Source organism: Haemaphysalis longicornis, unplaced genomic scaffold (assembly GCF_048455015.1).
Source record: "Haemaphysalis longicornis isolate Haplotype H1 unplaced genomic scaffold, Haemaphysalis longicornis Haplotype H1 scaffold_1, whole genome shotgun sequence".
Classification (NCBI taxonomy): Eukaryota; Metazoa; Arthropoda; class Arachnida; order Ixodida; family Ixodidae; genus Haemaphysalis; species Haemaphysalis longicornis.
The window spans coordinates 261247021-261260902 of record NW_027526203.1 but is presented as its reverse complement, the minus strand read 5'-3'; the positions used below and the strand labels follow the sequence as shown (position 1 = coordinate 261260902).

At 46.3% G+C, this 13882-nt stretch overlaps 1 protein-coding gene across 9 annotated transcripts in view; it reads right to left on the bottom strand.

Moving 5' to 3' along the window:
* Positions 1–13882, bottom strand: part of LOC144144961 (protein lev-9-like) — a 300769-nt gene that overhangs the window by 49698 nt on the left and 237189 nt on the right. For all 9 annotated transcript variants that reach the window (XM_077676464.1, XM_077676468.1, XM_077676483.1 and 6 more), the window contains one exon: positions 11528–11779. In XM_077676464.1, coding sequence (XP_077532590.1) covers positions 11528–11779 — 252 coding nt within the window. The remainder of the gene's footprint in view (positions 1–11527; positions 11780–13882) is intronic.

The window sequence follows — 13882 nt, the reverse complement described above, 5'->3', positions numbered from 1 at the left end:
GTACCTGCGGCCGTGGCCAACCAAAGCGCAAGTTACAGGCCGCCATGTTTAATAGTGTTCCGCTAATTCCGCATCGAATAAGCAGTACAAGTGCACCGGCTTGGTACCGCAATGTCGGCAGTGCCGCCTTTGAACGGTAGTGTGATCGCGGCCGAGAGCTGATCCAACATCTAGGCAAGGCAACAACTTCGCACTGATGAGAGAAATCTTCGCGTTGGCGCGGTCTTGCGTCAAGCCTGGGATGACATCTCGGAAGGCTTGAGCGAAAAGTTTGGCTTTTGGCTGCCTATTCGGGAGCGCCGAATAATTCAAAAATATCGAATGCCTGCATTCGGATGGAAGCGAGTAACAAATAGAGAGCAATTCGACAGAATATTTGACAACACAGAATATCCGCCCATCCTTTTTTGCGGGGAATTTATAGAATAGGAAGGAACGTTTGTTTCAGTGCACACTGCTGCTGTGATAAAAGCATTGAGAGATCAGGGAATAGACGTGAGGTGCGTAAAGATCTTTGAGGACGTAACGGGCATTATGTATAACCCTTCATAACAAGACTTGGAAGTCCCCTATCAAGAAGGGCGTGGGACAACGCCCGTATAGACAAGGCCCGTATTTCACCGGCCCGTATAGAGCACCTATCTTGGAAGCTTGATTGTGAGAAGTTAGGGATATTCGTTAGTTAAAAATATCTGAGCCCCTTGAGATCTGCGGATGACCTCGTCTTGTTTATTGGATCGGAAGAAAAAGTGAAGGGAATGCTTCAGGGACTGCACTCAGACAGCTTAGTCGTAGGGTTAAAGATAAATAGAATAAAAAAGTAGTAGGACAGAAAGCGTCCTATTCGAACGACGTAATGAAATACTGAAGGAGGCTGGTGAATATGAATACCTAGGAGAGGTAGCCAGTCTTGATCCAAACCACAACATAAAAATAAGATGTGAAATTTTGCGGGATTGAGAGCTTTTGTTAATCTCTCTGAACTAATAAAGAATTAGCAACCTATGTAAGTTCAAATAAAGGTGTACAACCAATTAGAACGTCAGGTGACGACATATCAGACAATAATTTGCGGACCAACTAAAGCCATTGAATGAACCAGCCACACAAAGAATGACTGCAGCAGCTTTTTGAGAGAGAAAACGAGTGCTTTGGATTAGAGAGATTCCTCTGGTAGAAGAGATGCTGCGTACGACGTGGAAAAAGAAGTGGGGTTGGGCTGGGCATGTGATGAACATAACTGACAACCTGCGGGCCACCAGGGTGTGAAAATGGCTGCCATGACATGAGACTAGAAAAAAGAGAAGGCCGACAACTTGATTCGCGGATGAGATGGATGAAATCTGTACAAAGCAGGACATTGGTAAAGCACAATGGGTGGAGTACGTGGAATACTTTTGGATGGGTTTTTGTCCTGCAGTGGACTAAGGCCCGAAGTAAACTAACGATGACGATGATGATGCATTAATGCGATCGCACTACTTAAAAGACCCATGCAAAGCTTTTTTTTGCCGGTACTTTCTGGCCCTATCTCGGTTCTTCGTGTCGTTCAGTTACAGACTTCAGAAGAATTATCAGCATCGGAGCGGAAATAAGCGAGTCATTCAATATTACCGTTTACAAATATATTAACAAATGCGGCACTGCCTCCGTCGCACTCGATGCCTCCGGATATGACGACGCAACACGCGGGCCCTACGCACCCTACGATTTGCTGAGCTTGCAATATTTTGTATATATCATTGTATCGACCAAACGAGCCTAAATAATGCTCTTTAGTTCGTATTTTTTCCTTAAAGCAAGCAGAAAACTTAACCGCGGATAGTAACAAGGGCAGATACTACTGCCCGCTTCGAACTCTTGTGGGCCCTTTCAAGCCGTGTTCATATATGGTGTTACGATGAGACGTTTTCTATGCCCTCAGCATCGCCCGACGTCCGGGGCGTGCGCTTCGCTAAAATTCATGCCAAATCATCCGTCTGCTTTCCATGTGACGTTGTCTATGCACGGCGGATATCAGCGTCGACGACGGAAGTAGTATCGCAAAGCGGACGGCTGCTTCGGTGTTTTCAGCCCGTATCGAGCATCTCGACGTTTGGGGCGTGCTTTCGCATTGGGAAGCGCTGTTTGTTCAACGAAAACCAATAACATTTTTTTTTGGCTAGCAGCAATCGGCTGCCATGAGATAAATTCAACCAATCAATTTTTGTTGGAAAACTTAACAAAGACAACTGCAATTATATAGTGGTGCATTCCTTGGACTGCATTGGGGAGATCGCGACTGTGCGATAGCCTATTATGAGTTAAACGAGGAAGCTCTGGCTGAATTTCTTGTAGTCTAAGCACGACGAGGCTCATCTGGAAGATTGATTCGCGATGAACAAACTTTATCAGTGCCAGAATTCTGAAAGACGACGAAAACTAGGTACACACATAGAAACTCGTTGACGCCCAGGCATTGAATGCCAAGTGAACCTTGCTGCGTTTGTGGAATAGCCAAGTAGTTAACGCACCATACTTTACTTTTGAAGGTCGGTAGTTCGACCCCGCGTAGGCTGCTTTTTTCTTTCTTTTTTGGTGTGAGCATCTCCCAAGTTCTTTTTTTTTTTTAAACCAGTATATGCGACTGTTGCTCGCCTTTCTGTGAATCCACAAGTGGAGTTCACGTCAAGCCTCAGTAGCAACGCCGCGCACACACTTCACACTTTGAATCACTCGGGACGTTCTTCAAGGTAAGCCTTGTTATGAACAGCCTCCCCGTTATCCAAAAACAGCTTGAAGATAGAGTTCAGAAAAGTAAGCCTAGCAACACACACCAACGCAGGGACGGGCAGGTTACTTCGGCGGTCTCCGCTTTCTACTTTTAGGCACTGTATCGGCGCGGTTGTCGCGGTGCGGTCGAACGACGCCGTCAAGAAGTGCGGAATGGAGTTTCCCAGGTCAGACAACCGTGGCCTGAAAACTTCCGGAACGCGCCGTTTTTCGCTGTGCTCATTAGTCCCACGGTGCGTCGTCATCGAGGAGGGTGGGAAGCGAGCAGTAGTCCCCGCTTTTCGAGAGGGAGAGGTAGAGCAACGTTCAATTTGATCGTATTTTCAAACTTAAAATTGTATTAAAATTTTCATTTCTGCACGGATCTTGGTAATTATTTTGACGTATATGCATGACACGAAGAACAGACGTGAAGGGCGAAAACTACCTCAAAGAAAAACGTTGCAGGGGTCCTTTAATCGTTGTGGCCAAGGGATGGAACACAAAATGACCGATGGCTGGCGGAATAAAAATAACTGAAGGAATGCTATGACTGAGGCCGAATTACTCGGGGAAGCTCCTGCGAACAAAATCAGGTAATTGAGCTGAGAAGGAAATCGGGTAACTTTGACTGAGGGGTGGAATCGATCCGGTGCCCATCGGAGTGCAAGACGAGCATGCTTCGCAACACAACGGCAGCTCCGTGGCCCCAGCTGACCAAAGGCGTTGTGGCCTCAGAATTAGAAACGCGCGTTCGAGACACGTACTAAGGCCTATATGATTACTTTAAGAATTCGTATTACAGAAGCAGCGATTAAGCGTGCAACGAAGTGCGCTTTTGCTTGGCGTACAACAGTAACGCCATCATGCGGCATCCACAGAAACCTGCGATAGCACGGCGCTGTCCAAAAAAAATCCCCCCACCTCCCCAAAGGGGATCGTGCGGAAATGCGAATGCATTGGGTGCACCGATGAGTGCGGTGCGAGTAATTATTATTAATGGCGTACTTAATGAAGAGAGACGAGAGTGTGAGTCCTCCAACCGATGATGACGTTGAAGCAACTGCAGTGACGTCACCGCCAGCGGGATGTGTAATGCTCAGGTTGCATTGTGTTACACTTCGTGCTTGCGGTATCGTTGCCGCGAGGGATTCGACTTCACCGACTTCCATCGGTATCAAGGCGCCAGGCGCGCGCTCCACTGCATTATATAGATTCCGAGCGCAGCGAGCGGAGAGAGGGTACGCGGAGAGGAGGGAGAGCCCGCCGAGCTCCGCGATGCGAGCGCCCTCACACGCCCGAGCGCGCTCCTCCTCTCCCCTTGCCCTCCGCTACTCCCGCCCGAGCTACCACCTGCTCCGGTTGCTAGGCGCGCCACGCGCCACGCCGGTTGCTAGGCGCACGCCGACGGAGCACGACAACCCCCGACTAAGAAATGCATTCGCATTTAAAAGATGGTGCGCGAGCAGTGAGAACGCGGGAAAAGAAAAAGTTGCGAAGGGAAAATGGTAATGGCGATTATAATGAGAGCGCAGGTTCGGCGATTGCACATTCATACTGCTTTCGCATTCACTATGCTTAGCAGGGTAGGGAAACGAACCGGAACCGGAACCGAACCCGAATTTTTGCCCGGAACCGGAACCGAACCGCACACGTATCTTTTCCGCCATTGTGGAACTTAACCTGAACCGGAACAAATCAAAGGAACCGTTCCGAACCGGTTCCGGGGCTTCAAAACTGTACTTTCTAGTTTTCGATTATGGTGCTCTCCGTTGCTTGTATATTTTTGCCACTGGCACAACAGCACCACCACATATTATGCATCGTCTGTAGTCCCACAACCCATCACGCTCACTTCTTATTAGTAGACTCAATTTAAGGTAAAGTTTTCCGTATGTACTATCAGTTTGCTTTAGATACTGCCCATATCCCGCAATTTTCGTTTGCTTTTAGAATGAGCTAGGTTAGAACGTATCTTCCGAGGCAACATATCATGGCTTATTCTTCATGCTTCCTATGTTCATGGTGTTTAATGTTGTGTTAAGTTTTTAACGTGTTGTTAATTTGAATGCATCCCTGCCCATTCAGAAAGCTTCGGGGACATAATGAACAATTAATTCATATATTCCACTTATTCTATTTTGAATAGGCAGTTATATGCAAACAGCCGTGAGACACAAACACTAGCAGTTCTTACGTCACCGGCACTCCTTGTGCAGTGACATTGTGTCCCTTGTTTACTGCTTTAAAAGAGCATGAGAATTGAAAAAAAAAAGTTTGGGGCCTACTCAACTCCACTTTTAAATTAGATGCGAACGCATTTTCATATCACCTTGAATCTGCTAAACCTTTAAATTAAGGGGCGCATGGATCAATGTCGATTAATGCGGATTATCGGGTACACTGGGGAGGATTAGTTACATGAGTGGGTGAGCTAATGTGAATTAGTGGGATTGGTGTGTTGAGTAATTTGGATGAAAGGTATTAGCGGGCCGGTTAATGTGGATTAGTGGGTCCCACCAACCTCGATATCTTTGGGCTCTTTGGCATTTGAAAGTTTTGCGGCACGGATCCCTCTTGACCAATAATGAAATATAGTTGCGGACAAAATATCCAGAAAGTATTGATGTGACGGCCACCTGAACGCGGTAAAATGTCTTTCTTTATGCGCATATTGCGATATTATGTTGTTTCTATCGTAAGATTGACATCTCGGTCTGTAGTTAATAGACAAATTCCCGGCCATCTCCACTAACGTGTAACCTAGAAAGGGCCAAGCATGCAGTGTGTAAGTGTATTCTTGGCGCCTTGGCGTTTTTGCCCACGGAGGTAAAACCGTTGGGGGTCATGGGTATGCAGCTTTGCGATAAGTCTTGTGCCTCTGAAGCACGAATCGTTCTAGCGCGAAGCGTCGGAAAACGAGTGTCCCGATGTGTTCTTTTAGTACGCGTTTTTCCACAGAGTTGAAACGTTCCAGCACGAAGCGTTTTAAAAACGAGTGTCCCGGTGTTTTAGTACCGTGACTACATGATACTACGACGACGGCGGCAGGAGACACTGACAGCCCGAGACCCTATGGGGGTTTCGCCCCTAATAATTGCCTAATGGTTATTTCATATTTATCTAAGGGTTTCCAGAACAAGTATACACATATGAGGTTAGTCTATAGGAAGCGACTAAACTGAAAGAAAAAAACAGGAGCGATCAACCGGTTTGATGCGAAGGACATCCGATAGCATTCTTCAATACCTTCTCTTCCTTTGTGCTACGGTATTGCAGACTTGGATTACCAGAGATCATTACAGCTGCTTTTTTTTTTAGAACCCAATCGCTGTTACCTCTCTCTGAAGTGTCATTAGCAAGTTGCTGTCGCCGTGTTCCCCTATATTCAGTGAATTATTATAGTCGTCCCTTCCTTCTAGCCGGTATGTTACACATGGAAGGTGGTCAAAATGAAATCGCTCTGATGATGATGATGATGATTCCAATTGGTTTCCCCTGTGAAGCGGGGTGATGACATGTCATCTTACCAAAAAGGACTAATATAACCATGTTTTACACTCTTGGTTTAATACTAGCGCTGCTTATGGCAGGAATTAAAGCTTATTAGGCCCGAAATACTTTTTTTTCCCCTGATACAGGTGGTAACTGTCCTAGGCAATATTCCCTTCTCTGCTTTTCGTCCACCAGCATTATAATCTTCTTTTCGTCCCCTCGACAGCCTTGAAGTTAACTTCCTCTCTGATACCCTTAAATCCTAGGGCTTCTGAAAGCCCTATATTCCCTTCATGTAGATTTGGATGGATACCCTCACATTCCAACACTATGTGCCGCATAGTTTCTGTTTATTTTCCGCAGACCACACATACCCCATCATTTTGTGAATACTTCCTCACAAAACTCTTAGTTCGCAGGCAACCTGCTCTAGCCTCAAAAAGCAAAGCACTGCCCTGGGAATTATCGTAGAAATTTTCCTTTCTGATGTTCATCTTCTCAGCCCTCTACATCTCTAACGACGTTTTAGCTTGCATTTTTTCCCTCCATTTATTCGTTTCAATCTGCCTTGCCTCTTTTTTGGTTACCTTGGCTGTTTTGGATTCGCCGCTGTTCTTTCCGTATTTCATCGTTAGCCTTCTAGTCTTTCTTAACCACTGCGTGTCCACGCTTTTCAAGTATAGGTACCTAAAAACCTTAGCTGCCCACCTTCGTTGATCCATTGCCCTAAACCTCATCTCAAAGCATATTTTACTCTGAGCTTCTCTAACTTCAAACGACGCCCAGCCCATATCTCCCTGAACTGCTTCGTTAGTTGTTTTTCCATGCGCGCCTAAGGCCAAACGTCCTACCGTTCTCTGGTTTACTTCAAGGCCTGATAGAACGTCTGATTTTAAGCAGAGTACAGCATTCGCAAACGTGAGACCCCGAACCATTACTCCTTTCCATATTCCTCTTACTACTTCATATTTTTGTACTCCCACAGAGCTCTATGCTTCATTATAGCTGCGTTTCGCTTTCCCTTAACCTTAAGTTGCTCCTCGTGAGTACTTAAGTAGTTATCCCCTTCGTTTATCCACACTCCCAAATATTTATATTCCTTCACTCTAGGTAATTCGCCTTGATGGATAGACACTACGTCGGTGGTAGCGTCATTGAAAACCATTATTCCTGATTTTTCTGCACTGAAATTTAACCCGAGGTCAGCGGCTTCCTGGCCACAAATATTTATTAGCCGCTGCATATCGGTTTGGTTATCAGGTAAAAGAACAATGTCGTCTGCGTATAACATTCCCGGAATATGCTGTTGTACCACTTCGCCTTGCAGCATATGGGTTAGGCTAAACCTTACTTGACTTTCTTCCAGTTTCTTTTCTCACCCTTCCATGTAAAGCATGAACAGTATTGGGCTCAAAGGGCATCCCTGTTTCAGTCCCCGATGGATGTTGACCTGCTGGGCGCATTTCTGTCCTTCCCAAGTAAGGTGCACTCTATTGTCTTTATAGATTGCTATAAGGAACTGTACTAACTCGTCATCTAATCCCTGGAGTTTCAGCATTCCCAACAGCCGTTCTCTGTTTACGTTGTCATATGCCCCTTTAATGTCCAAGAACGTAATCCATAGTGGTCTATTCTGTGCTTTCGCAATTTCAATGCATTGCGTTATCCCGAACAGATTGTCATCCAGTCGCCTGTCTTGTCTAAATCCATTCTGCAGCTCCCCAAGTATTTCATTTTCTTCCATCTATGCTTGAATTTCTGATTTTATCGCCTGCATTACGAATCTATACACCACTGACGTTACTGTGACTGGTCTGTATGAATCAATACTGGCTTTGTCTCCTCTACCTTTATAAATTAAATTCATCCTACTTTCTAACCAGTCCTCTGGTATTTGTTTGGTTTCTATCACCTTATCTATTGCCCTCATAAACGATTCCTTACTTTTAGGTCCAAGTAGGTTTATCAGTTGCATTGGTATTCCGTCCGGGCCCACTGCTGTCTGGGGGGAAACCTTTTGCTCTGCTTTTTTCCAATCAAGGTTGCTCAAACTTATTTCCCTTTCCGCAGTCTTTTGTGGCGCTGATGTTATCGGTGCAGGTTTCCCTACCACTATTGTCCTAAACTTCTCACTAATCACTCGACGAATATGCGCCAACGCGTGCTCTCCTTCTAAATGTTCCCCCTCCTCATCAATCAGGAATTTTTGATGGTTATCGTTTTTTGAGCTTAGTGATTATACATGGTTCCAAAACTTCTTGGATGCGCTTTTGTCCTCCTTCCGTATTTCTGCCATCCATTGTTCGCTTTTCTGCTTGATCTTTGCTTGCACCATTTTCTGCACTTCTAGTTTTTTCCCACGGTAGACATCCCACTTTTCCTTCACTACCTCCGGTTCCATACCAGTTCTTTTTGCTTCTCTATGTTCTCTCGACGCCTTTCTTCGCTGGTCAATAGCCTCTTTTATTTCCTTATTCCACCAGCTTCTCGGCTTTCTCTTCCCTTTCCATCGGTTTCGTTCCTTTGCTTCATTCATCTTACCCCTTATGAACGCAATGATTTCGTCGTAATCCCAAGTTTTGCCTGGGTATTTATTGATTTCATCTTCCAATCTATCAGCGATGATCTTTAACTGCTCATTATTCAAATTATTTCCTCCTATTGTACCTATTTCTGCATTTGTCCGGGTTGCGCCTCCGAAGTGCAAGCTAAACCGCTTGTGGTCGCTTCCTAAACTGTCTGTTCCATTTTCATCTATCCTCATTTTCCGCAGCCTTCCGTATACTGTCTCTGATACTAAACTGTAGACTATGCTGGACTGTCTGTTACTGCTTTCCCACGTTATTTGTCCGTCACACTTGCTTTCCGTGTTTACTATTACAAGCCGGTTTTCCTGGCATAGATCTATCACTAGAGAACCATTGTGGTCTGTGTATCCATCCAAACCTTCTATATGGGCATTCATATCACCAACTATGATTATTTCGCCCGAATCTTTGAACTCGTTTATATCTCTTCTCAAACAGTTTACCATTTCCTCATTTTCCTCCCTAGCACTACTTCCGGTCCACAGATACACCACTCCTAACCATGTATTTTTCCCCTCTATGGTGCCTCTAACCCATAGATGCTCTTTACAACTTTCATGCACTCTCTGCCAGTCAGTCCCTTGTTTAATGAGCATGCCAACACCTCCCCCTTTCTTCATTCCTGTGGTCCTGTTGCAACCTTCCCAGACATAACTGTCTATGATAGGTGGGGCTTCTAGGTCCCGGAGGTGAGTCTCGGCTAAAGCGTACACGTCTATTCCTTCCTGTTCAAGTTGCTTTTGAATTTCCACCCACTTATCTGGCTTTCTGCCTCCCTGCATATTTATGTAGCTGATTAAATATTTATTGCATTTGTTTTTCCCTTTCCACTTACGGGGTCTGTTTTTGTCTTTTACAGAATTGTTTGCTCCATTGTTTCCACTTAAATGGCTTCTGTCAACGCTCTATACGCCACCTGCCACGCTTTACAGTGGAGGCTGTCGCCGGCGCCTGACAGTTTTCGACTTCTAGCACTACTAATGCCCCCGCATTAAAGCGAAAAGCCGTTGAAACTATAGGTACATGAAAAGCGTAGCAGACCAACCAATTTTTTTTCAATGACAATTTTTTCGCTTCATAATGCGAAAATACGTGTGCGTGCCTGCGTGCGCGTACAGAATTCTGATGGAACCAAGAAGGATGGCGGGCGGGAGGCCTCTGTTACCCAGAGAAGTTGCCTGCCAGCCAAAGAGGCTGCCCGCTTGCCATTCTGCCTGCCTGCCTACCAGCCCGATGATTCCGGCGACGATGCGTGAGTTGGAAAAGAGGGGCGGCCAGTCACGAGTCCAAGATTCAGGCAAGGATGCCAGAAGGGGGAGGGGGAGGGGGGGCCGCCCATTGGCCAAGAGGCTACATGTCTGCCTGGCAGAAGACTGCGGCGAGGATGCATTATTTGGAGACGAGGTGCGACCCATCACTGGTCGGCGAGGGAAGTGGATCACAAGGCGACACCGCGGTGGCTACGTATAGCCATGTTTTAGAGCGCAGCTATTAAGCGACCACTCCTGTGGTTTCGCGTAGCCCCTCAGCGTCGGCGTCGTTGCAACCGAGAGAACGAAGGGGCCACCGAAGATAGAGCGAGCGAGAAAGCGGAGGATAAAAGTATGGCAAAAATGTGAGGGGGAGGGCGGTTTGCCGAGGCCGCGCGAGACATGCTCCCCAGCGGCGACACGCTACGCGATAACGGCAGAGTACAGCGCGCGCCGTCGTGGGTTCTTTGATGACGCCATGCGTTCCTGTGACTCAGAAGCTATGCGGCGCCGTCTAGAAGGCTGTAGGCCGCGCTGCGGTCAAATATCGCATTAGGGAGGTTTGTAATCGCCAGCGATTTTTTTTTGTTTCCTGAAGAACACAACTGCGGAGTGTGAAACTGTGGGTTTATGAATCAAGACTAAAATTCAATTAGATTAGAGAAGTGAACCAAACTCAATTATTAAAATAATTTTGAGGCCATAAAGAGTAATGTTTTCACATTAACACATACAAGACGCCTTAGAGGAACGGACAATCAATTTTTGTGGATTGTCTCCAGCTCATATGAAAGCCAGCGTTTTATTTACTAGGGTAACCGCAAGGGATTTAGATATAAACAGCCGGAAATAATTTTAATTTTGCACTGAAGTCTGAAAGCTGGCGACACTTAGCGTCTAAGCGTGACACTACGTTACGTGTCCATGCAACTCCGTCGATTTCAACGCGTGATTCAAAAACCGTATGGAGGATAGGAAATGTTGCACATTATTGTTGTTTTAGCAGGAGACAAGTTCTTCAATTCCTCTTTTCATTTCACGTGCAGTTAAGAGTATGTTGCAGCGGCTCACTGTCATGGTAGCAGCATTCCTTGTGGCTGAACACGTATGACTGTTAGATCAAAAATTCCGATTTCAGTCGTTCTAGGGAGCTATAAGCGAATTCGTTTCGTCTTAAGGTGTCTTAAGTGATGCCCTTTCATTTGGAATAAGCAAAATATACTTGTCGATAACCGGTTGTCTGTCCCTTCAAGTGTCCCGGCAAACCTTTTATTTCGGTTCAGTTAGTGTTGTAATCGTTGACCTCCCATGGAAAAACTTTTGCAGTGGATCGTATACAGCTAAAGGGGCTCTGTAAAACTTCCGAGAAACGCTTTCACTCTTTCCTTGGCGTCTGTAAGCACTGCGCCGCAGCCCACTTTACAAAGAAGAAACGGCACTAACCTTGCGTATTCGGCGTTGGTGGCGATGCATTCTCCCTCCAGGGAGATGCGCTTTCAGGAACCGTAGCTTGGGAAGAGGGCAGAACGCAGGTCGGCAAGTCATTGTCCCATTCACCATACGCGAGGCAGTGCAAAAGATTCCTCCCTTGCCGCTCGTAAGGGGGCGGGCAGTCGAAAAGGTACGTTTCCTGGGTCCGCCGCGTCACGATAAGTGCGCTCGTTCGTGGATCCGGCATGGGACAGTCGTAAAAGTCTGTTTGGGAATGCAGGGAAAATGAAAACACCAGTAAATCATGGGACTTGGAGGAGGATTATAGTTAGCGCCGTGTTTTTAATCGTCAGGGGACCTTCATTTCATCCCGCAGAAAATGAAGCGGTCAACAACGACCCTTAAAATGCTCGTGGGGCTGCTTCACCACAACACCCTCGGATGATTACCCACACAGATGAAAGTACGCCAACGACGCGGCCCAGCATAAGGTTATCTCGAAGAATACCCTCACTCCTTGCGCGATGCAACAGGGGTATTTTACATTTCGTAACGCTGTAGAGCGAAATCATATTTGCGTCCCATACATAGTACGTGGGGTCTTGTTATTCATCACGATTCCTTCCTAATTGTCATCATTTATTATTCATGTGAATTGTGGTGAGTCACCCTAACAAAATGTTGTGAGAGTACCATTCAATCCCCGAATGACGTCGCAGAAAACATGTAATGCGAATTGCCATATATCCACGTATGGCAAATGTTGAAAAAATGTCCAAGGTCAAGTCACGCACAGTTAATATTTAAACCTCTCCTCCTAGCGCCTGCCCGACTGAATGTCAGGAAGTTATTAAACTAACCAATAAACTGGAGCTATCTGTAGAACTTCTGATTGGGCGAGCTAATATCGACGTAATACCTTGTTGAGCCTAAATAGACAAATACAAGAGGAGAGAAACACACAGATAAACGGGGGTTTGTCTGTCTACCTGTACGTGCATGTGCGCCACTGCTTTGGTTTTGTTTTGTTATTTTTTGCGTTAACTGCGCGCAAGAATTTGCTTAGCCTAATGGAGTAGCCCTGAAGAGTGCACATGTACATTGGATGCGGAATGCGAATGAATTTATACAGCGAAATCCCTTCTCGAAATCCTTCCTGTAGTCACCCCTCCGTCATTCTTTTCGTATTTAAATAGGGCTTTCCGTAGATTTCCTTAACTCACGTTTTTCTGATATGCTGCGAAATGGCGTGGTACAACTCTGCCACACCTGCTATGGTGCGAGGGATCCAGCATACTCGGGGTGAACGGCAGTCACTTTCCCTTGCCCCGTTCCACCTCCTTCGGTTGTGGTACTGAAGCAATCCGGAGCAATGCTCCAGAAAATGAGCAGCCTGTCGCTTCAACCGATTTCTTTGCGTCGGCCCGCTTGTCGACATGTTCACATTACTGCACACATATGATGTAGACAAGCAGCAAATGTTTCTATTGTTCCTCATTCATAATTATCCGTAGTAATTTCAAAACAAACGAAAGTGGGCAGTCGCTCTTAATGGGCGAAACAAAGTTGTTTCTGTTGAATTTCCTGACATGAAAAATGTGGACATTCATCCGAAACCACCAAAACGTCCGACTTACAATTGATTATTACTGAAGTGGCCATCGTAGTGTTAACACGAATGCGTGGTGCCTGGATTAAAGGCCCATTCACTGTCCGTCGGGAGGGCGGCCGCCCTCGTCACTTTTCCTTACATTGTGACCACAAAGTCTCAGTAAGAGGGGAAAAAAATCGGCGGGGGGCAGGTAAAGCTGCTCTCCATTGCTCTCTAGCATTAACTCTTCATCAACATAATTAAGCCCGGCTCAAGAAACGACAAAAGAAATCGGTAGGTTGCCGGCAGAGGAGCTGCGGAACCAGAGACCACCGTAAAGCCATAAAGACCGGATTCGGGGTCTACATTTGGCCCTCACTTTTATTATTTAAGCATTTTGCAATCAAGGCCCCATTGGGAACCGAAAAAAGTATGTAGCTGTCCCGGCCCGGGTATACCTTTTACCTGCCACTTACCGGTAAAATTATGGACAGGGTACTTATTGCACCTTCCCGCAATATGCACTAAGGAGTTCATTACTGAATGCTTCATTACTTCGGTGTACGCCGCGGCAGTTCAGAGGCTAAGACGTTGTGCTGCTGAGCCCGAGGTCGCAGATTGGATCCCAGCCGCTGTGGCTGCGTTTCTGGTGGAGGCGAAAAGCGAAAATGCCCGCTTGTTGAGATTTCGCGCGCACGTTGAAGGTGCCCAGGTGGCCAAAATTATACCGGAGCTCTCCGCTACGGCGAGCCTCATAGCCCAGTTGTAGCTTCGGC